We start from the raw sequence: 27844 nt of genomic DNA, 5'->3' as shown, positions 1-27844 counted from the left end.
AAAAAGAAAATTAAATTATACACTAAAAAATGCGATATTTTTTTATTATTATATATTATTAGCACATATGATATCTTTATTAATTTTCTTAATATTTTCACCTTCGAAAAATATTACTTCACATTATGAATTTTTCAATATGTTTCGAAATGTGTTGTAACACACTGAAAAAATAAGTTGTTGTTAATTTGATTAAATGCGTTCAACTACCCAGGTAGCAGAATGACGTCAAATGACATCTTAATAACGTTTTAATGACCTCATAGTACGTCATTAAGACATTATTTTGCTATCTGCCCAGTGAGAAATGATAAGTCGAATAGACGTCTAATGGCCATTTCTACCAACACCGCTTAACTTTAATCTTTTGTTAGCTTAACTCATTCTTTGTCTCTTTCTAAAGGAACAGTTAGAAGGAGACAAAGAGTGAGTTAAGCTAAGATTAAAGTTAAACGACGTTGGTAGAAACAGGCATAAGACGTTTGATAGATGTCCAATAGACGTTTATTAGACATCTTAGACGTCTAACAAACGTCTATCCGACTTGTCATTTCTCCTTGGGTGGGAATTTATTTTTCAATTATTATCTTTATAATCGAAATATTTAATATACATTTAATATAATTGAATATTTGCATTTAATATAATTGAAATATTTAAATTGCATACGACATATTAAATAAATTTAACATCTATTTAACTTAAAATACTTAAATGATTACTATAAATTAATTAAAAAAATAATAATTAATTGAATTGAAAATAATAATAATTAGTTGAACGCATTTAATCAAGTTAACAATTTTTTTTCCTCAGTGCACGTCTAGAATACACTGTCGTTATTTATAAACGAATTTTTGAAGACTTGAAGTGTAAAATATGTAAACAAGGCGAAGCGCATTTATCGATAACCCTTCGATTTCAAGTAGCATCAGGCCTTATCAGCGTTCATTAAATAGCCGCATCCGTCTTCTGTCGCACAGTACCATCATCGTCGGGATAATAAATACTTGATTTGCGTAATCGGAGCGATTACCTTGTTCCGCGCCGCGCGCGAGCTGAAATCTAATTCGTCAGCTGTTCGTTCTGACAGTTCGCGACAGGTCGACTCGTCGCTTCTTCGCCTTCGATTTTCGATTTCTTTCGCAATCTTTCGGTTTCTCGAACGGGATCGACGCAAAAATGACAACGTAAACATCGCTTTTGCATAACCCGTTTTAACAGATCGCGGCCGCTTTCTACACCCTTTTTTTCTTCGCGATAAGAAAGGAGCGAAAGGGGGAATAAAAGTGCAGAAGAGTGCAAAGAGAGCGCGAAATATAGCACGTTTATTCCCTTCAACTTTCTCTGCAGTTTCCTCCTCTTCTTTTTTTTTTGAAATATATAAATCTTTCAAATGCAGAATATATTGCAAGTGCAGTTGAAAAGAACAGGCTGTTTTAATTTTTTTTAATATTATACTTTTGTTATAGAAATTAATAAAATGCGATCAAAATCATTCTACAGTCTTTCGTTTAGATCGATCATATTCCGTCACTTGTTTATATCAGTGCCATATAATAAGGACTTTTTTATTGATTCGAACGATTGAGGATAATAATGCAAAATAACACAAAATTAAATTGCTATTTAAAGTTAAGAAAAATAATGAGCGTGAAAATCATATCTTGTAAAGTGTAAAATGCATATCTCAAGCTGCAACAGCAAATAATCAATTTTTTAAGCTTCACAATATGCAATTATTTATTTATAGGGAAGCTCATCATCACAAACCTGAACATAAAATAGAGCGCGTGACAGAGCCTTATGGCCTTTCCGAGGGTCCTCACTGGGACCATAACACTCAAAAGTTGTACTTTGTTGATATATATAATCAGTACATACGTAGACTGGACCCTGCAACAGGTGTTGTAACCAGCGCTCATGTAGGTAAGAGTACACCTTTTTTTGCAAGTATCACTATTACATATAATTCATTATATTTATAACATCAGATAATATTATGATTTCTTAAATAACTGCTTCACAGCGTACGGCCCTGTTAGTGTTGTGATACCTGTGGATGATAGTCCTAATAAACTCGTAGTTGGTTGTGGAACAGATGTTATTTTGGTCAACTGGAATGCAGATGAAAATCAGAAAGCGACATCATACAATGTTCTGAGTACTCTTACATCTGGCGACATAAGAACTAATGATGGAAAAGCGGATTCAGCTGGAAGATTATGGATTGGTAAATTGAAAATATATTATAAATAGAAATGCATCTTGTTTTGAATGTAATAAATATTGGCTATATATCAATTATATTTTCAATAGGTACTATGGCGAATGAAATTAATGGAACGATAGCTTCTAATGAGGGAAAATTATATCGCGTTGATGATTCGCTTAAACCTAAAACAGAAATAAGCCCTGTTTCAATAAGTAATGGATTAGCGTGGAATATCAAAGACAATACTTTCTATTACATTGATTCACCTACACGTGAGATTGCAGCATACAATTTTGATCCGAATAAGGGGACAATATGTAAGAGACTTGATAATTTAATTAAAATTACATTATAAAAAAGTGTGCAAGTATAAATGTAACTGAAAATTGAAATAATTATGAAAAATATAAAAGCATAAGAAAATATACATTCAAGGAAAAAATCTCAAGGACTATGCATTTACAGTTTTTATATTATATTTTTAGCTAATAAAAGGATTGTATTTAATCTGAATAATACTAAGCTAGAAGGAGTACCTGATGGAATGACCATAGATACAGATGGCAATCTTTGGGTAGCATTGTTTGGAGGACATCATGTAAGTATATATAGTCATGGATTTTTTAAAATGCAATGAGAGACTTGTCATCTGTGACATTATTATATAACTAATTATTATCACTTTCTGAAAACAATATCATATATGACATAGTTGTTTTACAATCATTAAATGTGCCAGAGATCTGAAATATTTTCCTAATTAGTAAATTAATATTTTTCTGGATACTAATTTAATATATGTTTTAAGCACTTGAGAATTTCCTGATCGAGTTTAATATATAAATAAATTTTTATATCAAATGCAGTATTGCAATATGAAGTATTTACTGAAGAATATCTTGATTTAGTAAGCAAAAATATTTTATCCAGGTCATCCATGTGAATCCAAACACACACGAATTGCTGAACAAAATTGAGCTTCCAGCTAGAGATGTATCTAGTGTTGCCTTTGGTGGTCCGCTTCTTGATATTTTATATGTGACTACATCAGGTCATGATTTAACTGCAAAAGAGCGAAAGAGGACTCCCCACGCTGGTTCCGTGTTTGCAATTCATAACTTGGGAGTTCATGGGTTTCTTGCAAATTCGTTTAGGTTCAACGAATTAGACGAATCATCAGATGAGGAAAAGATAATTGAAGAAAAAGATATGTGAAGACATCTTGCTTCTCGTGAAAATTTATATAGTTGCATGTATTTTTAAATTCTCTATAATCGTTAAATAAAAGTGTGTTGCAATATAATAAGTACTGCTTCCGTAAAAAGTACTTTCATATCTTATTTTAAAGAAAATTGTGTAACAAATCTCTTTCAGAATATACGATTATTAATTATTAGAAGCTATTATTTTATCATGATATAGAATTATAAGATATAGCTTATCATTTAAATTGGCAAACACTGTGAAACGAAGAGAAATCGATAACTCTTAATTTCAGATATTCCTTTAATACAAGAGAGGAGTCGGTTACAAATTTTAGAAAACATTTACCGAGGCTAATCACATTTTCGGTTGTTATGCGAGTATGTAGAAGAAAGTTCTATTGTATTCAATGTTGTATTCAAAGTTCTATTGTATCAAATGTGTATGCGGTAGAAAAATAATCTCTCTTTATCCAAAAATGCTTCTGTAGAATTATTGTGAAAGTAATACATTTTTTGTTCATATTATAATATACAAATTAAATAAATATATAAAGTAATTAGAATGCTATTTTTAATTAATAAAAGAGAAAGAGATGACTATAATCAAAACTTTGAATAACATAAATCTCTCTTTTAAACTGTCTATACGAGTTTGATATATATGGAATTGTAAAAAATGAAAGAATGAATTTATACACTTCTCTCTGAGAATCGTAGAATAAAGACAAAAGATACATAAATTTGTTTCTTTAAATTTTTATAAATCTAACTGGGAAAATAAGCAATTTAATGTGGTTATTTAAAATGCAAGACGAATGTTTTTGTATCGCAACCAATAAAATTCTTTTTTTCTCACTATAAAGAAATATAAAATTTATATATACAAAAAAAAAAGAAATATACTCTTATAGTACATATATATGTATCTATGTGATTCTATATAATATCTCTATCATTTTTTTAATATACTAAATCTAAGGAAAAACAAATTGTTTGTATAAATTAGTATATCAACTCATTGCGTTGGAACTTTTTGAACAATGTATTTTATATACGTGATTTATAATTTAATTTCGGCTCTCGAGATTTTTACATAATACACAACATACAAGAGAATAACATACCAAAAGAGCCTATTTAATAAAAGTATCATTTTTCTCTTGTAATGTTATTGCTGCTGCATAAATTATATGACTTGTCTCATTCCAATGCAAGGAGTTGGCGTTTCAATTCAGCAGTTATTATCATGATATTTGCATTTTCCTTGAGAAATAAAAATTTACATCAATTTGCATAAAGTGGGTCTACGGCGAGTCCACTCTTAATCGTCCAGTGTTATAATTTCGACGCTTTCGTTAATGAGTTTGTCTTGCGTTTTTTTATTCGAAACGTTAGCGGGCTTTGCCCTCGGCATATCGTATACGGTCAAGCAGTCGGCGGTCGTCGACGGCCTGACAGATGTTTCCGAGATCACTTTTTGCGGCACTACACTCAAGGACGAGAGACTCTTCGAGTAATCCAAGCTGGGCTTCAACTGCGGCGGCTTTTGCTGTGGTATGATCTCCAGATGCGAATGCTGCTGTAATTGCGACAACATGGAAAGCGCCTCGACCGTGCTGCCCTGGGGAAAGGAGGTCGAGCTCGATAGCGAACTCGATGGCACGTCCATCGCCGCCGGCGTCGGTTTCGCCGGTTTGTTGCCGGCAGATGGTTTCTTGTAACCATGATACTTGACGCTCGCAGTCTTGATATTGCTGGTTTGAGGAGTGACGACGGGACTCACTGAGATGCCGCTCAATTCCGGCGGTATAAAGGGCGATTGCGATATCGCAGTGGAATTTCCTGATGGTATCGCGTTTAATATACTTGGAAAGTTGCCAGGCATCAACACGGGCATCGCCGCAGAAGTTTTCGCGGCCGCCACCGTCTTCGCAGTCTTCCTCACATTGGAATGCACGTTTTGTACGCTCGATTGCAAGCTCGAGTAAGGTCGCTGGCAATTCTTCTTCGACAATAGTTTGTGCTGCAGTGACGTGCCGGATCGCGACGCGTTCATAGGTAAGTTCACGGGCAGCGTCTGCTGCGGTTTCATAATTACAGGCGCACCCATGGACGTGTGAGCGACCTGCGGATTCGTCGTCACGACACCGCCACTGCCGTTGTTGCTCTTCAAAGGCGAATGCGACAGAGACGAGTTGTTGTGCGCAGGCTGCGGTTCGGTCAACGATTTCGAAACGCGTATCTGCGGTGCGCTTATCTGTTTGGGCGGGCTACTCTTCACCTGCTGAATGATGGATGGCTTGAGCAAGGACATCTGCGCTGCTGTCGTCGTCGTCACACTTGTCGAATGTAATACCGGCTTTGTCGGCGATATCTGAAGCGATTTCGGAATGTGGACAGGAGGATGTAACGCCGCGGCTGGGTCGGGCTGTAAGCTTGGCTGCTTGCTGGTAGGCTTTGTCTTGTGATGAGACGGCTGCTGTTGCTGCTGCTGCTGCTGCTGTTGTTGTTGTTGTTGTTGTTGCTGCTGCTGCTGCTGCTGTTGATTCACCGGCGTTATGGATATGTTAGGTCGATCTTTTGTTATGGACATGGTTGTGCTAGTTTTGGCCGCTGCTTGATGGTACATGGGTCGCGACGTCGACGCCGTAGAATTGCTCAAACTTAATAATTGCTGCACCGTCATAGAGTCTAAAGATCCTTTCAAATTACCTAAACTACTGATATTACTTGAAGTATTAACGCTGCAGCTCGATGTACTCATCGTCGAGACGCTGCTGATGCTAGTGGTCATTGTAGTACCTGGATTACTTAAGCCGCTGGCGAGGTTGGTTAACGACGACAGATTGTTCTGATACTGCCTGAGGATATCCTGATAGCTTCCTACTTGGTTCAAGTAACTCATAGCCGATAAGGGATCCATCATATTGCCGCTCAGTCCGCTAGTGAGTATGGCCGATAGCATATTCGCGTCGACTAGAGGGTTCATGAAGTAAGGATTTATCATGGAGCGATTTGGCCCGGACGCGCTCATGAAATTCGTAAAGCTACTCTTGGAACCGAACTGATTCATCACATTGCTGCTCTGCTGCATGGCGTGCTGCAGGTATTTGTTAGCGTTAGGCGGACGTCCTCTCGGACGTCCGGTGGACATCAGGTTTCTATGCGGTTTGCGATTCTGCAAGGTGTGCGGTGATGTTGAATTTACTGGCATCTGCGGCGTAGGTGCCTGAAAGATAAGAGAGTCGTTTTCGATTGATATGTATTGATGTGATAATCGTCATAACAGCGATGATAAAGAAGTTTATTCACCGAAATAGTAGAAGTGGTTTGAGGTTGTACGTGACTGCTATTGCTGTTGTTAATCGATGCGAGTTTGTTTGCCTGTATCTGTCGTTGACAACATTTGATAGCGATTTCCAGGACATTTCCTTCCAGATTCTAAAAGGTAATGCAAAAATATGTTAGCATTTGAAAATATGGCAATTGTTATTTGATAATTATCCTTAATTTTAGTAAAGATAATGATTTTTAATAAATAATTTTAATCATTTAATTCGCTTCTCTTTGATTCTCGAAAAAATTTTTTTTAATAACATAAAATAATAACAAAGTTATAAAAGAGATATAAAAGATTTGTTCCAAATAAAAAGATTTTTAAAATACTTTTATGCGAGATATTTTACTATCATAAAAATCTATTCTATTTTATTTATAAATATAATTTAATTTTTATAGGTCTTAATTTTATAAAAATCTATTCTATTTTGTCTATAAATATAATTTAATTTTTATAGTTCTTAATTTTATAGTTCTAAGAAAATATATTTTCCCTATTAAGCAATTAAACAAACATTACCATGCAAAATTATGTACAAGTGTACTGTAATCTGATAAGACAGAAAAGATCCGATAAAAGATAAAACAAAAGAGAAGAGTGTACAAGAGTTGGCTTTAGAAAAATGGAATTACGGAAACAGAATTAATTTCTATAATCTAATTATTTAGAAATTATATATATATATAAGTACACATTATAGCAAAAAATGTTTCAGATAAAAGTTATTTGACTCGTAATTGTCAATTGCAAATTACATATTTTTTCTTAAAAACAATTGTTTTTTTATACCAATTAATTCCTCTCATTATTTTGAGCATAAAAGTATTGAAGTAAGATAATCGAAAAATGAATATTTTAGAGATATTTTATAGTTTATGTAAAATTAAGAAATTATTTCAAGCCTCATAACTCGAAAAGTATTCAATGAAAAATTACTTTATTATAATGTTTTGAAAAGCTCTCGAGGTAAGCTACAAGAAAGTGTAATGGACAATGAAGGTTTCCATTTAAGAAATTAAAGATGACCCTCATGTGACCTTCAAATGACTATCCAAGATCAAACCAATAACACTTTCTTATGTCCCCCTTCGAGTCAAATAACGTTTGTCTTAAACATTTTTTGCTATAATGTGTACTTTCAAAGATAATAGCTCGTAACACTTCAAATGCCCCACCCTGTACACACATATATATATGTATATACTTACTTTATTTCCTATGTACATTTTATAAGTGTCCGTCAACAATGTCGCAAATGTTTGTATGGTAGACTCTTTTCCCTGAAGGTGCTTTTGCACAAGTTGATATGTTTCATACACGTCAAGAAGTACTTGCGTTCTGGCATCAGTTCTAATAAGGTGTACGCTGTCGATCGTGCTTGCCGAACTCATTGCCTGAACTCTGCTTCTAAGCGATTGTTGACAAAGGGTCAAAGCTTGTCGGGACAATTGCTCTCTCTCAGAGTCACGTAAATATTTTCTAGAAAAAAAATAATATTATAGATTTTCATATTATTTTTCTTTTGCACAAAAAATAGAGTGTAAAATAAGTATCCATATGTCTGTTGCCTAAAATTTTCCCAATGTGATCAAATTTTATTTTTGGTTTAAAATGAAATTTATGACGCATAGATTACAAATATGCAAGTTCCTAGATGGAAAGTTTTTTTTATATATATTCTTATCTAAAAATATCAATTTTTACTCTTAATAAAAAGTATTGTTATTTTTGACTATTTTTTCTAGAAAAGTAATAATTGTCCGCATTCCTTTGTTTTTAATTTTGTAATTACTTAATAGAGAGAATAAATTGTATACAATTAGTCCTTTAATTATTCATCTTACTTGTCTGAATCTGGAATCTTCCCGAGTTGTATACATAACTGCATCAACATTCGACTATCGTTACTTTCCTTTAATACTTGCATGAGTAATGTCACGCATTTGGACATGTGTGAGGCAAAGCTACCAGGTCTGTCAATTTCATTGACCGGTATATGCCATACTCCCTAGAAATCACAAAATATTAGAACATACACATCACATAATCGACGACATAAAATAGAAATAATTGCTTCAATAACTTTATATATTAATTTTATATATTGCAATTACAGAGTATCAAAACAATCGACGGAAATGGATCTAATTCATGGCATATCAATGATTATGATATTGTTATATCTACTCTGTATCGCCACTAGGTAATTAACAATGATTATAATGATAATTTATTATAAATGATGAAATAAAAGATTCATGTTAAATCCATCATATTATCTTGAATTTTTTGTTAATATAAAAAGTATTACTTTTATATTTTATTATTTTTATTTTATTAAGTATTAAATATTAATCTTAAAAAAAATTCAAGATAATATGATGGATTTAACATGGATCTTTTATTTCATCATTTATAATAAATTATCATTAAAGGATGCATTATAGAATAATTTCATGTCGAAGGATATGATAAAGAAATAAAAAATTTCTCTAAAATTATCAAAGGTACTGTAAAACTGCGCCTAGAAAAATGATAATAGATACAGATGCTGGGGGAGATGATGCTCTAGCAATAATGCTGGCTCTCATGTACGAGACCAAGACACATGACATCGAAATTCTAGCTATAACTGCTACATATGGTAACACATACTTGGAGAATGTGGAACAGAACGTGTTAAAAACCTTAACAATTGCCAATAGAAGCGACGTAAGTACATGCTTTTGATGTCTGAGTGCTTGACATACCATTCAAACTTCTACAATTTAATAAACTCGAAAATTTCATTAGCACAACGTGTGCTTAATAATTTATGTTATATATCAATATTGTTTATGTTATTCATTATCTTTACATTATTGATATAATAATATATTATAATAATATATTATAATAATATATTATTATATTATAATGTATTATATCTAATTATTAAATTATTAATTATTAATTAATAAATTGTATCCCTCCAAAAACTTGACAGATACCTGTGTACAGCGGTGCCCAAAAACCATTGATAAATGTATATGAAAGTAGTGATTATTTTGGCAAGGACGGATTTGGAAATTTCAATTTTACCAGAAACATAATTGCAAAAGTGGACAAATCAAAACACGCTTCTGTACTACTTGTAGAATTAGTGAAGAAATATCCAGGTATGTGTGTGTGCACGTGTATTATAATATAAATATTGAATTTGTTTAATTTTTTTAGGCGAAATAACTATAGTCAGTCTTGGACCTCTGACAACAATTGCTACAGCAATCGCGTTGGAACCTAATTTCCTACATCTAGTAAAGCAACATGTTGTAATGGGATCGAGTCTCGACAGTAGTAAAATTGAATTTAATTTTCAACAAGATCCGGAAAGTGATTGGATTGCATTGAATAACACCAATAAACCTAGTATTATATTTCCATCAGATACAGTACAGGCTAATTCTATCTCAAAGGTAATGTAATATTTATACAAGTATATCGTGAATTATAATTGATCTATGAATCATGGAATATCATTTGATACACAGGAGGAATACAGAAACATTTATAGTACTCTAGATGGTTCTATCGCAAGCTTTCTGCTGCAAGCTGAAAAAATAGCTTTGGAAAGAACCGAGATGTGGGAACCAGCAGACGGAATGGCTATGGCAAGTGCTCTACGACCGGAAATAATAACGGAACGTTATAAAACTAACTTAAGACCGGTAATCGCCGGTAATGCAAGAGGTTCAGTTGTGAAAGATAATAATAATCAAGTATGCAACGCAGAAATTATAAAAAATATTAATGTAATTGCATTTAAAAATCTGCTATTGGAATATCTTTCTTAACAATATTTCTTTAAATTGTGGAATTATAACTATACCATAAATTAAATTAAATTATTATGTTATTCATTATATTAATAACATATACACTTACATTAAAAAAGTTGGTACTTCTTCTCTCAGCGAAAAGTCCTTGAAAAGTTTGTCCGACATAAAACTGACAACTGTATGTCCTTAACAAGAGATCCTTACATTTCACGGTGTCTTTCGCTTTTTTATTGTTAAAGAAGAAGTGTGCAAGTCTATAAAAGGATTTGTGATGTTCGGCGAATCTTAATATACACTGTTCTAAACCAGCTAAACAATATGCAATTAATGTCGCTACTTCTTCTTCCGGCATATGTTCCTCTAGAAGTTAAAATATTAAGGTGACATATATAAATCTCTTTTTTCTCATTTTAATAAAGTATTATATACAAACTGTAGTAAAATGTAATGATGAAAATAAAAAGTAATGGTATATAATTTACCATTGTCTACATTGGCAGACTCTTTCTTCTTCTTTTCTGCGTCGCTGTCGGCAGAATCACTATCGCTGTCGCTAGAGCTATCGCTATCAGAACTATCGTCGCTACTGCTAGATTCTTCACTGCTACTGGAGCTCGAGTTATTTGTCTCTGTAGTTGTAGTTGTAGTTTGCGTAGTTGTGGTGCTTTCTTGAGAACCTCTTCTGCTCAAAGTCATTTCTTCATTCGCATTGGCTTGTGCTTTTCTCTTCTCTTCGACCTTGTCTTTATCTTTTCCCTGTCAGAGCAGAATAATCGTAATGCTTGCATCAATTGATCCAAGAATTTACATGTTATCAAAGTATATTTAAAGAAAGAAAGAAACAAGATCAGATAAACGTACAGTAGATTGCAAGTCTTCATTTTGCAACCATTTGCCATCGAATCTTCTGGTGTCTTCGTCATCCGCGGAAGATTGTTGGGTTTCTTGACTAATTTCCATTGCCTGTTTCATAAGAGCATCCATTAAATCTTGTACATTGTCAGTTTTTCGTTCAACTGGATCAACTGTTAATATATTTACTGAAATTTTTTTATTCTCTTCTGTTTTTGTCTGCGATTTTGTTTTATCAGCACTCTTGTTCTCCAGCTTCTTCTTTTGCAACTTCGATTCGTTACTTTCATCACTAGATACAATCATCACGTCGTCGCTCGTTCCTTCCTTTCGCGATACCATGTCGCAAACTTTAGTAATTAAATCGTCTATTAAGGCTACGACGTCTTGCATCAATTGTAAATGCGAAACGTTACTTAATTTAATTTTTTTCGTATTGTCATGTGATAGTTCATCGGGAAGTCTCTTGCGACTTTCAGACTTTCCTATTTCTGTCCTAACTTCGGAAATTTTGTTCGATCTATCTATGATTTCTATTTCTTCGATACTATTTGAGCGTCGACATATTGTAACTACGTTCTTATCCGCATCCATTACAGCATCGGCTTCCTTCGAAATACTTTTCTCAACATCGACGTTCTCCTCTCTCTTCTTCTCGTTAAGTTTAGATTGATACTTCATAAAAGGTCCCTCAGAACAATTTTTAAGGTGCCAATTAAACAGTTGACCCAACGATTTCTTCAGCGGTTTACCTTCGTGTTGCTCCAAATACTTTAATATACTCGCGTGAATGCGATAATGAACTTCTAGCGCCTCTATGGATAAATTCTGAGGACTCTTGTGACTTATTCTACGTGGATATTGAGCGTTATTCTCGTATAATAATTCACTAGCCTAAAATTAAACGTTAATGTTAAAGCTACTGACAAATATATATATATATTGGTAGAAAATAACATGGTAGATAAGATGATTGACCTTTGCATAATGTTCCAAAAATATGGGAGGATCTTGATTTTTCTTTTCCGCGACTTTACCGAGCATATATTGATAAAGCCATCTTTCGTCGTGCTGTATAGATGGTTCCTCGATAGTTTGGCATATTCGATTGGCGGATTCGAAGCACTGATCCGCAATCTCCAGCATCTCTTCCTTTCTGGTTTCCAAAATTTCGAATCTCTCCATGCTCAACGTGTCGGTCTCTTGCTTGAGCAATCGCGAGCAAAATGAATGAACTATGTAAACGAAATTCCCATATTCTGTCCAAATGACGGAATGGCCAGGCGCCAGCTCAATAGCGTGTTGGTAACTCGATTGTGCCATTTTTGCCTTGTTGAGAAATTTATCTTTTCCTCTAAATGTAATAGAAAATGTATGTAAGACATATAGATGATAGGGAAGCGAAGGAAAAAATTTAGCAAAAAAAAGGAATGATACTTACATGGGTCTATAATTGTTCAACCAATTCTCTATTATACTGCCTGTCGCCATAGCTAGTCCCGCCCACGAATTTAATCCCCTTGGACATAGACATAGATCTAGTAAATAATATCGGCAAGCGTGCTCCCATTTGTTGTTCTTGAAATAAAAATCACCCAGTAAATAGTAAATAGGGGATATTGCATGCGGTAGAGGCTTCACTACGCTTGGCATTTTATCGCGTGCGCCGATTATGTACGCCGTCATCTCGTCCATTATTTGATTCGGGTCGCTCTCTCGCGGAATTAATCTGATTATTCTCTTAAACAGCATCTCCGTGTCCATGCTGATGGAGAGCAGACGGGGAGATTGAAAATTGGGTAGCTGCTTCGGTTTGTAAAAATCGAATAGCAATTGCGCTCCTTCCCAGGTTAATTCCATCTGCGGCACCATGTGATCCTGTAGATACTTTGGACGTATCTTGTTGGCCCTGTTCGGATGGCCATACAAACAGAAGAATATTTGTTCCAGATACTTTGTGAGTCTGTTCTTTATGGAAGCATACAAGGGAGTTTCGAGCTGCGGTATGATATGATTCATGATGAAGAATAAGAGTTTTGCCTCGTTGAAGCAACACCAAGAGTGTCTGCCGATAAATTCGTGGGCGGTAAACAGAATCATGATGGATGGCGGGATGCCATCGTCCTCGTCATCTGATTCCGAATGATGAGAGCTGTGCAATTTATTCTTATAAGGCGACTCGACCTTTGCTCTTTCTTTATCTTCTTCGCTATTAACACATCAAAATTTCACATTGCAATATATAAAAAAAAATATATGTATATACATGTGTACGAACGCATGCACAATTATCTGACAAACTTACTATTGCAGAATATAATGTAACAGGATCCAGGGTAGAACAGTCTCCAATGGCATTTCAACAGCATTCTCTGGTACGTCCAATTGATGACAGACGATGTGAACTAAATTCTGCACCAATCTCGACAGACGAGACTCCGGCAGATATTTTACTGAAATTATGATATAAAAAATCATAAAAGAATATTATATTACGAGTCTCTTATATAATATAGCTTTGCAATGTGATCTTACCAATGAATACACTAACTTCGATCGTACAAGCTTCCAATTTTTCAAGTGCCATTACAATAGAACTTGTCCATTTCTTTTGTTCAGCTTCATCGGATGAGCTCAAGTAATTTTGCCACGATTCGTTGAGACAAGCTTCTGCCCAGACATAACATTCCTAAGAATATTTTATCAAAAATTTAGCCTTCTTACATACATATTAATGTATTATTGTTATTAACATTAGTAACAAGTGTTACCTCATATTGCTGAAGTTGCCATAAGCTATCGAGTAACATGGTTAATTGTCGAACTCTGTCGACAATGTTTTCATTGGTTATCAATAATTTGTACCTCTGTTTGGCAAATTTGAAAGTATCCTGCAGTATACAAGATAATTCTGCATATTTCTTTTCATCATACAAGTGTTGAATTTCGCCTAATTTTTGACCCCTAAATGATTATAAATTCAATTATACTTAGTCTAATATATTCAGTATCTTGACAATAAGTAATATACATTAGAAGATATTAAAATTGAGAATAAACCTCTGAATTGATGTGAGCTTTCTCTTTACAAGTTTGGCACTGATTTGAGAGTTATTTTTACAATTTAAAAGCTTAATACATGAACTTGAGTTTTTACTTTCCATTTTTTGCAGATGATTCAACAACTGAAAATTCATATTTTGTAGTTTATAATAATATATGTTTTTTGAATATCGAACAAAAGTTTCTTACCAATCCTAGCGTCTCTATAACTATGTCTATATCACCTTGACATAAAAAGATGCTAGCTTTAAGCCATAGAATTCTTAATAAGATACTTAAGTTTTCGTCATTTGAGAGATCCTGTCTAACGCTTGTAAATATTATGTGTCCTAATTCTTCTGCTGGCATCCCAGTGCCAAGTTTATCTAATCTACAATAATATATAAAATGTTATTCATGAATATCGTAAAACGAGTAAAGATAAGATTTTATCAAAGGCTTACGTTGGGTTTGGCAAAGTGTCTGGTTTATTTTCCAGCCATCTATCTGTATGAAGTTCCCCAAATAGTAGTGTCATTTCAGTATCTAGCTTTAGAATCTTATCATTGACATCTTCATCGAATGGTGACAAATGTGGAATATGTTGCCTGAATAAGATTGGGTAATCTAGATTCTTATCTATACACATAGTGAATAATCCTTAATCCGTTTTACCTCATAAAGACATATGCTTGTAAATAAATGTCCGACATTCCTTTCGGCCACACCTGATTCCATTTGGTACACAGAAATTCCGTAAATTTCGCGATAATTATCATCAAATTACTTTTACTGCTATGCTGATTTATAAATGCGTCCACATCAGCACTTTCTGCCTCTGTCCCAAAGTATTGCTGTTGACTAATAGACATGAGACTAGATTACTAACATTTCCTATTATATTACCTAGGCAAAAAAATTAAACTAGAGGACGAGCACCTTGAATCGGGACTTGGTGATTTGGAACTTTCCGAACTCTTGAGGAGTTCCACATTAGTAATATTATTCTCTTGATTCGTGAATAATTGGTACATATCCATCGTGTCCATAGATTCGTCGAGGTTTTTAGTGACATCATCTTTAGTCAATCTTACTCTATCGGGTCTGTAGAAAGAAATTATATCTTCATAATTATAGAAGATTTACATCTCTAGGCCACAATATACTTAATTATTTGATATATACGTACAACAGAGTACTAGGGAACAATCTTCTAAGTGTTTCTTCCAATTGAACATCGTCTCTCTCTGCTTCCCGTCTGTTGGAACCTCTGACTCTCGCGGATCGTCTCATGCTGCTGCAACTCCAGGCCCATTGTTGCAGAAAGCACAGCGCGCTTCTGCGCCTTTTCTTCACCTTCTGTCCCTCCTCCTTCCCGTCAGTTTTCTCAGAGTGAGTTTTATCGTCTGCCTTGTGCATCGCGTCGCTCGTTTTCTCGGCGCCCTTCTCAGAAACCTTATCGTCGCTCGACTTATCGCTCTCCTTGTCGCTAGATTTTTCATTGGGTGCTCCATTATCCGTGCTGTAGACATCGTCTGTGACTTTGTCGCTCTCCAACTTATCAATATTCACGTCCGTTTCGGAATGCATCTGCTCCTCCGAATCCACGTTTTTCGTTTCGCTCTGCTCCTCACATTGCAAACCGTCCGTATCGGACATTCTCAGTGGATCTTCATCCTCGATTATTTGCACGTCGGTCGAACAAGATTTTTTGTCGTCTTCCGTTTCAACCTCCATCGCGATATCCGAGACTGCGTTGAAGGCCTGATTGTCGTCCAATATCTCGCAATCTTCCAATCTTTCGATCTTGACAGATTTGCCGACGTCATTTTCCTCATTCGGAGTTGGATTATTTACATTCTGCCGATCTATTTCCATAACACTAGTTTCTTCAATCTCACACTCTTTACTCGCTGCTGCACCCTTGTCATCGAGCTTTCGAACCGATAATACAATTCTACTGACAAAGTTCAAATCATTCTCAGCGATATACCTGTGCATGTCTAGTAGACTCTCTCCGAGAGCCAGCCATGTGTAATTTGTTAAAGGCATTCTCAAAGTCAATTCTGGCAACGGTTTTGGCATAAACTCTGCTTTACAAACCTCTGCCCACTTTACAGAAACCTCTCTCGCCTCTGCTAACAACTTGTCACCCAATACATGATCATACTCGGTATCCAAAGGTGGATCCAATTGCCAATCGCTGTTGTATAATTTATAACAATCTTCCATGCATGGAATGTCTTTAAATATCCTATCGCGGAATGCCAGACCCTTCACATAATTAGGATCCATCTCCAAAGCCACAGAAATATATAACAGACAGTTCATGTAATCAGGAACGGCATATAAGGCAGTTATTAGATTATCCAAACACGGCCAGTGATTGGAATTGCACTTTAAGCCCTGCTTGAAGGACGAACAGGCTAATTCTAAATTAGAAATCTTCATGGCTAACGTGCCAATCCTATACCATAGCATTACATCAGAATCATCCAAGTTTGCGGCTTCCCAATAATTCTCCACAGCATCCTTGTAATTTCCACAAGCCGTTTGAATAGCGCCGACATTCTTGAAACAGGAATATTTCAAGGACAACATTGGTCTTGACCTGCCGTCCGGCACTTCGGGCTTCTTCACCTCATCTAGCAATTCAGTCTCCAAAAGATCCTTAAAAATAACTAGCGCTTCTTCTTGCTTATCTTTCTTCAATAAGTCCAAGGCTTTATTGTATTCCGTCAGCGCTATTTGTTCCTGGAAAAAATTGCTGTTTTAATTATTCACATCAAGTATACATTTCCTATTTTTAATTTAATCCAATGTCCTCGTGTCTGTATCTATCATATAACTTTATTATAAATATTAATAAGTGTATATATTCTATCTTCAATATATTGTATATCGTTTTCAATATAAAAAGAGTCTATCCAAGGATTAAAAGTATAAATCATGTGCACCGACATTTCCTATGCTTAATTTAATCCAACGTCCTCGTATCTGTCATCATATAATTTTATTATAAATATTAATAAATGTATATATTCTATCTTCAATATATTGTATATTGTTTTCAATATAAAAAGAGTCTATCCAAGGATTAAAAGTATAAATCATGTGCACCGACATTTCCTATGCTTAATTTAATCCAACGTCCTCGTATCTGTCATCATATAATTTTATTATAAATATTAATAAATGTATATATTCTATCTTCAATATATTGTATATTGTTTTCAATATAAAAAGAGTCTATCCAAGGATTAAAAGTATAAATCATGTGCACCGACATTTCCTATGCTTAATTTAATCCAACGTCCTCGTATCTGTCATCATATAATTTTATTATAAATATTAATAAATGTATATATTCTATCTTCAATATATTGTATATCGTTTTCAATATAAAAAGAGCCTATCCAAGGATTAAAAGTATAAATCATGTGCACCGACATTTCCTATTCTTAATTTAATCCAATGTCCTCGCATCTGTATCTGTCATATAATTTTATTATAAATATTAATAACTGTGTATATTTTATCTTGAATATATTGTATATCGTTTTCAATATAAAAAGAGCCTATCCAAGGATTAAAAGTATAAATCATGTGTATCGAATGCGAGAGACAGATGCACTAGGTTGCCAATCAATTTTTTCTCTTTAAATACTAATCAGTGGACACTGAATGAGTAAGTTCCATATAAAAATATGTGAGAAAAGTGAAAATTTTCCTTCTAAGCAACAAGAATGCGACGTAAAACGTTGGCGAGGCTGCTGCTCGAGGTTATAGGCGATGTAAACAGACCGTAAACGTCTGTCTCATACTTGCGCCTCCTTCGTGATGGTGGGCACATCCTCCTCCTCGCTCTCCTCGCTCGACTCCTCGTTCAGCGCCGATATCTTAATCATCCTCCGCCGAGAGATTCCGCATACGAAATGTCAACAAAGCACAGCCGCCGGGTTTTTTCCTCTCTCTCTAACACGCCGCCATCACACGTCGAGTGCCGCGCATTCTGGACGACAAGCTCGTCATCCGCTGGTCGGAGATCGTTGGAGGCGACTCGATTAGATGGCTCTTTTTCCTTTCGATAACTTCCAACGCGCAAATGTCTCTTCGAAACGACGATTGTATCGCAAATTATGGCTGTGCTTTAAGTCCCCTTTTCCTCCCCTCCTCTTCTTTTCTCACAGATAAGAGCGACTAAAACAGAAAAATATATTTTATTAAATTAAAAAAAAAAAAACATGCATTTAAATTAAATTTAAAGTTGTTAAAATCGAAGGCTGAATTTTTATTTTTTTTAATCAATTGCAATTGCTAGCGATTGAACTTTCAACTTGTTATTTATCTCTAGTCGCTCGAGAATACATACTAATGCATACACGTACGACGCACAAGTATAAAGGGAGACGTTCCACGATTAATTCAGTCCTGGTTTGGTAGCGTAAATAGGATGTGCTCGTACGATGAATTTTTCAAGCAGTGATAATAGTGATAATAATAATCAGCCTGCAAGAATGCTTCCAAGTGAGTATCTGTATCCTGTGGAAGTGGAACTCTCTATATATCGTGTTACCGGTTGTAACAGTTCGTTGCCACCCGTGGACAGGGCAGGTCGAACGTGCTTCAGCATCACATGCGTGTTTAAATATTATTTTTTTGAATTTTGAATCTCTTCTTAAGAGGGCATTTTCCTTCTCTCTCTTTGAAGATTATTTTCTTATACAATTATTCCTTATTTTCTACTCATTTTCACCTGTTGATGGCCAGTCGAATTAGACCCAATTCTTTCTTGCTGATTAAATATGTAGATTATTATGATGTAAAATTCTCATTGAATTTTATAAGAAAGAAATTCCTTTTTGCGTAAAAATTGTCGACTATGCGATTAAATCATATATATGCCATTATATCATAAGCGAAGGGGATAAAATTTGAGATACAAAACATATGTTTTTTATTTTCATGCTTAATTACAAATGCATTTTATACGATGCAATTTTTCCTGAAAGTTAGCAGGCGACTCTGTCCTATTTTATTCTTACAATAGTTTCACTCTTTTGGTTTAATCAGTATGCGATAGGATTTATAAATAAAATTCACAAGTAAAAACACTAGCAGTTTATATAAACGCATAGTTACATTATTGTTCTCAACATTCAATAAACAATCAAATTGTTTATTGATTTGAGTTTAATGTAAAATTGGAAGAAATCATTATTCTGTATAATGTCATATATATATATATAATACTAATAATTGAAAATAATCAGAAAGAATCAGTAACAATCTTTCATGACAGCAGATTAAGTTGTTAGATTACAGAAGTGGTAAGGTTGCAGTATCAACTAAAACTTGGCAGTGGTACCTATTCTTACCATGTAAGAAAAATAATCTTTGAGATATAGAGAATAATAATAAATTGTGAGATATTGAAGTATATATATATATAACAATAATTTAAAACTAACAAAAATACTTGACATTCAACAAAGCATCCTTACCATAAACTGTATTCCAACAAGATAAAGTTTACTACAATTCATTTTTCTTGGCACTTTAAATCATTATACAAACAAATTCCCTTATCATATAGCGGAAAATTCACATTCAACAAATGTACAAAATCAAAATTAATTTCAAAAACTGCAAATGACGATTTTTCGATACTCTGTTTCAGTCGTTGTACTAATAACATAAATGGATAATATGTACATCGCAGGAGACCAGTTGAAGGGTGATGGTATGCAAACGATACATACACAGAATATGTCCAATTCTGTAATTGAAAGAAACAAAAACATTATAACAAAATTTCCGTTTCCCCTCTACAACAGATTTCATCAAAATTGGCGTATAGGTGTGTGTCTTGTTTTATTTTATAAAAATAAAAAATGGGATGCCAATTTATTTATATTTATCAGATTTTTAAAATTAAATTTAACACATTATTTTATTTTATAGATCCTGAAATGTCGAGGCATTATTGGACCGCATCTTTTTTCTTACCAGTCGGATCGATTTTCATTCTTGGAGTAGTCGTTTTGCTAATGGTAATGTCTATAAATTTATTTGATTTAAGATCATGAGATGTCAAACTATTTCTTTCTCGCTCTTTATCCAACATACAATCGAAATTGAAAAATTTCAAACGATGATTGTAGGTATTGTTCAAACGATGTCCACATACGGTAGCCGCGGTTGTTGCCGCAATCCTTGCCATCATTGTCATATTGACAGCTTTAGTATCGCTTAATCATGAGCCAATTTATACTTAATATTGAAGCCAAATAATTATCGACTGTTATAATAATTTTAATAATTTTTTTTCTCTTTTATATACATTAAACTTTGAGAGTATAGAACTGATCGAATATTTACGAATTTTATAACAATTGTATACATTGAATAAATACATACATTACTTACTACTAGGAGTGTTCCCTCATCATTCTCATTTTAATCATATCTTCGGAAACGCGTTCTGCTGTTTCTAGATATTTCTCCAGCGTAGAATTTAATCTATCGTAGCTCTAAAATATAAATTGAAGCATGTATTAAATTGCGACTTGTTATCATGGCATTAGTAGATGTTAACTTTAGAAAAAAATTTTTTCATACCTCTGTATAAGTAGAGTCTTTACTTAAGTATTCTAATTCGTTTAACAATACTTCGATGGTGTTGTGCGGCAACCAGGTTGATGGCGCAGTAGCCACCAATGGTGTCTCAAAACCAAAGTGTTCCTTTCCGCTACCTAATGCCGCGTTAATATAATCTACAGCTAACTCGCTGGCTTCCACTAATCGGCCGGTATTTAACATGAGACGAAGAAGCTCCGAAGCGTTGCGTTTCTGCAACATTTATGTGGATGTTATATTTTTTTCTGAATAAAGGAAATAGAGAAAACCCAAAGAAAACTTTTTCATTACTTACTTTATACGATATCAATAACCATTGCGGTAGAAAGGCTCCATCCTGCAATAATTTGCGCGCAACGGCCTTGTGTAATTCACTATTGTCGTCTTTTTCATGCTTCAACACAAAGTACTCTAATAATCTCCAAGCGGTATTCGCAATAGTTGTATTAGATATTCCAATATCTGGAGAAGAATATCAATTATCATAAAGCGCTTTTGTAGGAAAAAAAATAATTTACACAATAATAATATACTAATACTAAATTATTAACTAATGCGTACCAAATATATCATTTTGTATTAACCAGTCCCAGGCATTTGGATCCTCGCGTTGACTCAACTTGATGCATTGAGAAGTTAAACTTTCGAGTACAGAGGCTTTGTTAATTTTAAATTCGTCGCACAAGTGTAGCGCCGTTGTGTACAAACCGGTACTGCACAAAGTGATGATCAGCTCGGATGGTTCTGTAAACATGTAGATATTTTCAAGATTAATCTCGAGGCTTCGTATTTTCTTCATAAAAAATAAATTATAATCAAGAGACGCTTACCACTATGTGCGACTATGTGCATGTCCGAACTGGCTTTCGATATCTTCAATCTCGCGTCCACTATATAATACTCTTTCTTGATATCGTCCAATTCAAGGACCTCCACCTGCTTCTTTATCTTGTAATGCAAGATCTCTTTTCCATCTATGTTTCTCTTCTTTTGCGCGCTCGAGTTCAGCTCGCCGGAGAGATTCTGATCGACAGGTCTTACGATCCATCTGTACTTTTCGCTTACATGATGCAAGGCATTGATACACGCCAGTAAACATTGCGCTTGCTTCGCTATGATCGGTGCGGAATGAGGTTCCTGACTTAAACGCATAGCTTGCTCGTACATTACGGACGCGGCTATAAAAATACAGCAAGAATATATACAAGTATAGTAATCTACTCAGACAGTTAGATGCTTCAAGTTACAAAAACTTACCTTTCCGCATGTTTTGCTTATCGACGTGAAAACTATACAGAAAGTTATAATAATTATTCTCCATAAGGTCGACGCTTCTGGCTCTGCCCTCTACTATTCTCTCGAGATCCTCGTACATATCGACGTAGGGGAAGGAAATTAAGTCTATCAACAATTTCTTCTCGAATAACGTTACGACCAGTTGCCGTAAACAGTCCACTCTTCGCGCGGCGTCCGGATTCGCGTTCAAATAGTGGTAAGCTTCCGCGTGGTGACCCAGACCCAGGTGTTGCGCGAATACTATCGAGTGGAGAGTCGGCAAATTCGGATCGTCCGCGTCGGCGGTCGCTATAGCCGTCTCGGCAATCTCTATGATACAATCGGACGCGTTGTGCTCCTCGAACAACTTGATAACCTTTAGATAATAATGGACCAAATCCCTGTTCCTCGATGTTACGTTAGAGTTGAGTAAAGCGTCCACCAAAAACACATCGGTCAAAATTCCGTTGGAAGCACGAAGGAAATTGTCGCACGCCTTTTGCACCTCTCCCATTTCTAATAATGCAACGGCCAGGATAAACTTCCTCGAGGCGCTATTCCACTCGCACCACGTGTTCAGAAGTCTCACATACTCTTGAACGAGTAGGAATTGACAACTCGAGAGTAACCACTCGGGGAAGATGAAATTTCCGGATATCGGCCACCTAATTTAAATTATTTAAGGGAATGTATGTAAAGATATATGATGAATGTTGAAATATACAGGGTGTCAGGGCTATCTGTTGCCAAAAAAAAGCTCTTGTAGCTTACCTCGAGAGCTTTTCAAAACACTATAATAAAGTATTTTTTCATCAAGTACTTTTCGAATAATTTCTTAATTTTACATAAATCATAAAATATCTAGTAAAATATTCATTTTTCGATTATCCTTAATACTTTTATGTACAAAATAATGAGAGGAATCAATTGGTGTAAAGAAAACACATAATTGTTTCGAAAAAAAAAAAAATATGTAATTGGTAATTGCAAATTATATATTTTTTCTTTGAAACAATTATATGTTTTCTTTACACCAATTGATTCCTCTCATTATTTTGTACATAAAAGTATTAAGGTAAGATAATCGAAAAATGAATATTTTACTAGATATTTTATGGTTTGTGTAAAATTCAGAAATTCAAAAAGTACTCGATGAAAAAATACTTTATTATAGTGTTTTGAAAAGCTCTCGAGGTAAGCTACAAGAGCTTTTTTTGGCAACAGATAGCTCTGACACCCTGTATACACCACGTATCAAAATTAATACTTACACAAGTTGCGCGATAAGCGTTACATGCGTCAGCATACTATAATGCCAAGGAATTAGAGCCGTCGGATCCATATTCGCCTGGGCCATTAAAATATGAGCGTGTTTCCCACCGCTGCTATGGATAAACAGTTCTAAGAGCGACAGGGATCGATGTTGCCTCTGTCCAACGTTGATTCGCGGATCAACGAGCTTCAACATTGAAAGACGCTGTGAGCTGGACTCGCTGGAAATATTTCACAACTTTTTTACATGTTTCTTGCATTGACATTTAGAAATATATGAATACAAATTTACACACATGTACATATATTTCCCATCTATATATTATTTAAGTGATAAAACTTACAGTAAGGATTGCGAAGGAGTATACGTTGCCGTAGACTCGCATATCCATGTGACGACATAGTAAGCTTGAGTAAGTACAACGGTTCTTGGCGCTAATGATGATTTCACGGTGTGCAACGAACTCGAGTGAAATATCTCGGGGCGTAGTAGTATAAACTGCTGTAAGATCAGTAGATCTCTGCAGATGGAGAATCTCAAAAGCGCTATTTGCGTTATGGTTTCCGCTACCGCGGAAATTCCCAGCTGGCTGCCGAATAGATGATTGACGTTCAACAAGATTCTCGAGACGTCGTGATCGTTTTCAAATTGCAGCTTATTCGGTTGTCCAAGATCGTACGTTAACGCGTCCAGCAACATGGCCATGGCACGCGATACGTCCTTGATGCTACTTAGTTTGTGATAGAGTTCCGATTGGAAATCAAAATCCGATAGCTGTTGGAGACACACAAGTGATTTTCAGTCAGGAACGAAAAGAAAACATGTAAGAGCTAATTATAGAATACTCACCGGATCGTCGGGTTCCAACATCAACTTGGACAATAAATTATCGATTATAATATCTGGGCTTCTAAGATGATACAATTCTCTCTCAATTTCAGTTTTAGCCTCCTCGGACAATTGTTCTCCCAATATGACCAACGCGGACATTAGCGTGATTAGATCTTGGCACGTGTCTTCGTCTTGCGATAGGACAGGCGTTGTTTTGAAACGGGATGTGTAGGACTTGTCGTTGCAAAATACCAGGTGTTCTAAAGCTTCCATGGGTCTCAGAAGCGATAAGGATGATTTTTTCAATAACACAATGCCGTAAACACTCGGCAGTAGTAGTAGACCTACGGGACGAGTGCCGTTAGCGTGATACTGAACGACGCACGAATAAAATTTCGACCAGCATCGGTTAGCGATCTCGAGGTAATCCTCATCCATGATCACATCCGCCTGTATGTCGGCGGAATCCATCACTTCCGCCTGTATTTCGGCCTCCACCGCCATGCAAACTCTCTCCTTCAAAACAGCCGGCGAGAAGGTCATTTCTGCTATTACGTTGGACCTTCTGTAGATGCTAAGCGCTTTCGTGATGTCGACCAACGAGAATTGTCCAGGATGAAAGATGTAATTTATGTACGCTTGCCTTGGATCGGTTCCAGGATCGGTTACAATATAATCCCTGTCGCGCGCTTGTTCCAAAATTGTGGTCTCCCATTCAGAATTAATGCGTTGCATGCCGTTCAGCGATAATTGCGCGTGCGTAACCGCCACGGCGTCCATGTCTGCCGTTCTCCAGACTGCCCACAACCTGGTCGGTGTGAATGCAAAATCTACCAGGTGTTGCTATTTAAGAATAATATAAATTTGTTACGTTTTCTCTTATACAGCGAAATACACGAGAAATATATCGATGAAGGTATACTCACATCCGGGGCGTATAACGTACATAATCTAACAAACTTGAATATGCCGTTATCTTGCACAGGCTTCAGAAAGCTGAACTCGCATCCACCACTAAATTTTAAAAACGTTCCAAGATATAATTCATTATCGCTGCCCAGCGCTTTCCTTAAGACGTGACCTTGCGCGCTTTGAGACACAATACGATTCTCCATTGCCGCGTCCATCACAGACACACATTGCGTCTTATTACAAGACCATATACGCACGTTACCCTCTCGACATAACGCGAACAAATACGTATCGCTACCGATACTGTGTATAACGAGGGACATGGCAACGTGAGCCTCGGTATTACGACCTCTAAATGCTGTGGCTATACCGCTCAAGAATTTAGGCACTATCGAATCTTGCTTCAATTCACTGGTGTGTACAAGACCTGTGAGCGTGTCGAGTCTCAAAAGTAATATAGTTGCTGAACTATAGGCAAGAGCAAACAGTGCCTCTTCTTGTGGCAACGTAAGCCACGATGCTGCTGCGTGGGGCACCGGAGAATCTACGAGTCAAGTGAAACAATTGAATGAGTGGCCAATATGCAAATAATAGTGACAATAATACACAAAATAAATTTATTATATAATTATATATGTATATAGATATATATACAGGATGTCAGGGCAATCTCTCGCCAAAAAAAGCTCTTGTAGCTTATCTCGAGAACTTTTCAAAACACTATAATAAAGTTTTTTCATCGAGTACTTTTCAAATAATTTCTTAATTTTAAACCATAAAATATCTAATAAAATATTCATTTTTCGATTATCTTAATACTTTTATGTACAAAATAATGAGAGGAATCAATTGATGTAAAGAAAACACATAATTGTTTCAAAGAAAAAATATGTAATTTGCAATTAATAATTACACATTTTTTTTTCGAAAAAATTATGTATTTTCTTTACACCAATTGATTCCTCTCATTATTTTGTACATAAAAGGTATTAAGGTAAGATAATCGAAAATGAATATTTTACTAGATATTTTATGGTTTCTGTAAAAATTAAGAAATTATTTCAAGCCTCATAACTCAAAAAGTACTTGATAAAAAAATACTTTACTATAGTGTTTTGAAAAGCTCTCGAGGTAAGCTACAAGAGCTTTTTTTGGCGAGAGATTGCTCTGACACTCTGTATATTACTTACTTGTGGTCCCAGCATTGGAAATAATGTGAAACGTATGAGGATCTCTGGCATTTTGTACAGAAGCTTCGCTAAATATAGATTGTACACTGAGATCCGTATATGTACTCAATAAATTTTCCTGAAAGAAATTATTAATCATGTTATTATTTAAATTGTTACCAACAAAATAATTCAAAGACGAAAATCAAAATATTCCTGCCCGCTTACTTGTTTGTGAATCTTATCAGGATGAGAAAAGGTAAGTTTATGAACACTGGAAACGGTGACAATCAGGATAATGACAGAGTTGATTGTCTCGTGAATAGAAATCCCATCCAAGATTGGGGTGTCCGTAAATTTGTATCTCACCCGACAGTTGGCAAGATTAATATCCAGACTGTGCTCAACCAATTCAAGTACGTCGTGACAAATGCGCCAGTAAATAAAACGATTACGAGTGAAATACTTGGACGAATCTTTGTACGAGTAGCCACCCGCTCTTTCCGGTACCTTTATATCCTGCAACGTACTCTGGCTTCCACCTGCAAAAATAAAATCATTATAATATCTGTTCCTAGTCACAAAAAAGGGATCCCTCCTGATGCCATCAAACTTTATATTCATCACGCATTATTAATTTTGTCAAATCATGTGTTTACATTTGACACACAATCTCTTGACACCTGTCAGATTTGGCGCTTAATCCTCAGACATCCAGACGCTAATTTATAACGGGTGAGTAACAGGTAGATGGAGGTTAGGAAAGTTGTAGAAAAAGATGTGATTTGCAAGTGTCGGCCAAGACTTTACTCGGCGAGCGCTGATGCTCGCGTCATCGCCGTGACTAGCTCCTCGAAGCGTCCTTATGTTACATTACGGGAGAAATTTCGATTTGCCGGGCCGTCACGTGGAGGTTAGGACGTGCTCACCTGTGTTGAGGGTGATCTCCTTCCATTTGTCCGGCAGAGTCTGATCGGGCACGACCTCGCGATATCCCAGCGGGAACTCCACCATGTTCCGGCAATTTTCCAGGAGACGACGCAGGAGAAACTTACGGCGACTCGTTCATTTACATCACAGAAAACCGCCGGAAATTCGAGCGGGCATCGAACGACTTTTGGCGCTCGTCTCGTGCTCTACGTAAGCGTCGCGTGTGTTCGTATGCACGTGTGTGCACCGCTGCATGTGTGGGTATGCACCCAGTGTCCGATTCGCGTTTTTTGTGAAAAAAAGATCACGCTTATTCGAGGTATCGATGGGACCCTCGAACTGG

At 35.5% G+C, this 27844-nt stretch overlaps 5 protein-coding genes across 11 annotated transcripts in view; 3 read left to right on the top strand and 2 right to left on the bottom strand.

The window, feature by feature from the left end:
- The window catches only part of LOC145965699 (putative sugar lactone lactonase YvrE), a 5347-nt gene extending 1364 nt beyond the window's left edge, over positions 1-3983 (top strand). Inside the window, exons 1-6 of one of the 3 annotated variants that reach the window (XM_083089359.1) lie at positions 991-1190; positions 1754-1929; positions 2030-2233; positions 2320-2532; positions 2701-2813; positions 3146-3983. In XM_083089359.1, coding sequence (XP_082945485.1) covers positions 1183-1190; positions 1754-1929; positions 2030-2233; positions 2320-2532; positions 2701-2813; positions 3146-3430 — 999 coding nt within the window. In that variant the 5' untranslated portion in view covers positions 991-1182 and the 3' untranslated portion in view covers positions 3431-3983. Of the gene's footprint in view, positions 1-990; positions 1191-1381; positions 1411-1753; positions 1930-2029; positions 2234-2319; positions 2533-2700; positions 2814-3145 lie in introns of those variants that run through there. The other 2 variants (XM_083089358.1, XM_083089357.1) reach the window with 2 other exon arrangements.
- On the bottom strand, positions 3708-19018 carry LOC145965697 (calcineurin-binding protein cabin-1). Of its 3 annotated transcripts, XM_083089354.1 has the most exons (21): positions 18845-19018; positions 18297-18672; positions 15662-17226; positions 15412-15576; positions 15148-15333; positions 14937-15080; positions 14683-14863; positions 14491-14615; positions 14202-14394; positions 13966-14119; positions 13736-13883; positions 12872-13639; positions 12409-12784; positions 11620-12324; positions 11440-11541; positions 11061-11334; positions 10685-10938; positions 8605-8768; positions 7969-8239; positions 6733-6861; positions 3708-6649 (listed from the first exon to the last, which is right to left on the bottom strand). In XM_083089354.1, exons 2-21 carry the CDS (start codon positions 18378-18380, stop codon positions 4742-4744), a joined length of 7896 nt encoding a protein of 2631 aa, XP_082945480.1. In that variant the 5' UTR covers positions 18381-18672; positions 18845-19018; the 3' UTR covers positions 3708-4741. The 3 variants fall into 3 exon arrangements, with proteins under 3 accessions (XP_082945480.1, XP_082945478.1, XP_082945479.1); XM_083089352.1 differs by having other exon boundaries at positions 11440-12324; XM_083089353.1 differs by lacking the exon at positions 18845-19018 and having other exon boundaries at positions 11440-12324; positions 18297-18686.
- On the top strand, positions 4424-11077 carry LOC145965700 (uncharacterized). 2 transcript variants are annotated; one of them, XM_083089361.1, is made up of 6 exons: positions 4424-6868; positions 8877-8963; positions 9268-9472; positions 9747-9918; positions 9977-10215; positions 10291-11077. In XM_083089361.1, the coding sequence occupies exons 2-6, from the start codon at positions 8899-8901 to the stop codon at positions 10591-10593; spliced, it is 984 nt and encodes a 327-aa protein (XP_082945487.1). In that variant the 5' UTR covers positions 4424-6868; positions 8877-8898; the 3' UTR covers positions 10594-11077. The 2 variants fall into 2 exon arrangements, with proteins under 2 accessions (XP_082945487.1, XP_082945486.1); XM_083089360.1 differs by having other exon boundaries at positions 4426-5478.
- LOC145965702 (uncharacterized) lies at positions 18523-20903 on the top strand. Its single transcript, XM_083089362.1, has 4 exons — positions 18523-18999; positions 20153-20332; positions 20437-20525; positions 20637-20903. The coding sequence occupies exons 2-4, from the start codon at positions 20173-20175 to the stop codon at positions 20748-20750; spliced, it is 363 nt and encodes a 120-aa protein (XP_082945488.1). The 5' UTR covers positions 18523-18999; positions 20153-20172; the 3' UTR covers positions 20751-20903.
- Positions 19413-27844, bottom strand: Nup160 (nuclear pore complex protein Nup160). 2 transcript variants are annotated; one of them, XM_083089355.1, is made up of 14 exons: positions 27501-27844; positions 26800-27113; positions 26593-26710; positions 25417-25946; positions 24509-25333; positions 24003-24433; positions 23658-23879; positions 22369-23051; positions 21942-22289; positions 21673-21855; positions 21407-21573; positions 21094-21324; positions 20893-21005; positions 19413-20251 (listed from the first exon to the last, which is right to left on the bottom strand). In XM_083089355.1, the coding sequence occupies exons 1-13, from the start codon at positions 27583-27585 to the stop codon at positions 20904-20906; spliced, it is 4239 nt and encodes a 1412-aa protein (XP_082945481.1). In that variant the 5' UTR covers positions 27586-27844; the 3' UTR covers positions 19413-20251; positions 20893-20903. The 2 variants fall into 2 exon arrangements, with proteins under 2 accessions (XP_082945481.1, XP_082945482.1); XM_083089356.1 differs by having other exon boundaries at positions 20902-21005.

This window comes from Camponotus vicinus, unplaced genomic scaffold (assembly GCF_025532165.1).
Source record: "Camponotus vicinus isolate PSW18456_S1 unplaced genomic scaffold, iyCamVici1.0 SCAF_14, whole genome shotgun sequence".
Lineage (NCBI taxonomy): Eukaryota > Metazoa > Arthropoda > Insecta > Hymenoptera > Formicidae > Camponotus > Camponotus vicinus.
Note: the sequence above shows the minus strand (reverse complement) of the source record. Positions and strands in the feature narration are given on the sequence as shown.

Excerpts from the sequence above, each read along its gene's own strand:
- LOC145965700 (XM_083089361.1), top strand. The coding sequence starts at position 8,899 with ATGGATCTAATTCATGGCATATCAATGATTATGATATTGTTATATCTA. Across the intron at positions 8,964-9,267 it reads CTACTCTGTATCGCCACTAG|GTACTGTAAAACTGCGCCTA; the intron begins GTAATTAACAAT and ends AAATTATCAAAG. Across the intron at positions 9,473-9,746 it reads CAATTGCCAATAGAAGCGAC|ATACCTGTGTACAGCGGTGC; the intron begins GTAAGTACATGC and ends AAAACTTGACAG.
- LOC145965697 (XM_083089352.1), bottom strand. The coding sequence starts at position 18,380 with ATGATTAAGATATCGGCGCTGAACGAGGAGTCGAGCGAGGAGAGCGAG. Across the intron at positions 8,769-10,684 it reads GAAGTACCAACTTTTTTAAT|GGAGTATGGCATATACCGGT; the intron begins GTAAGTGTATAT and ends TGTGATTTCTAG. Across the intron at positions 8,240-8,604 it reads AAGATTCCAGATTCAGACAA|AAAATATTTACGTGACTCTG; the intron begins GTAAGATGAATA and ends TTTTTTTTCTAG.
- LOC145965702 (XM_083089362.1), top strand. The coding sequence starts at position 20,173 with ATGGATAATATGTACATCGCAGGAGACCAGTTGAAGGGTGATGGTATG. Across the intron at positions 20,333-20,436 it reads TCATCAAAATTGGCGTATAG|ATCCTGAAATGTCGAGGCAT; the intron begins GTGTGTGTCTTG and ends TTTATTTTATAG. Across the intron at positions 20,526-20,636 it reads GAGTAGTCGTTTTGCTAATG|GTATTGTTCAAACGATGTCC; the intron begins GTAATGTCTATA and ends CGATGATTGTAG.
- Nup160 (XM_083089355.1), bottom strand. The coding sequence starts at position 27,585 with ATGGTGGAGTTCCCGCTGGGATATCGCGAGGTCGTGCCCGATCAGACT. Across the intron at positions 25,947-26,592 it reads TTCCAATGCTGGGACCACAA|ATTCTCCGGTGCCCCACGCA; the intron begins GTAAGTAATATA and ends CTTGACTCGTAG. Across the intron at positions 22,290-22,368 it reads TAAGCAAAACATGCGGAAAG|CCGCGTCCGTAATGTACGAG; the intron begins GTAAGTTTTTGT and ends GTATTTTTATAG.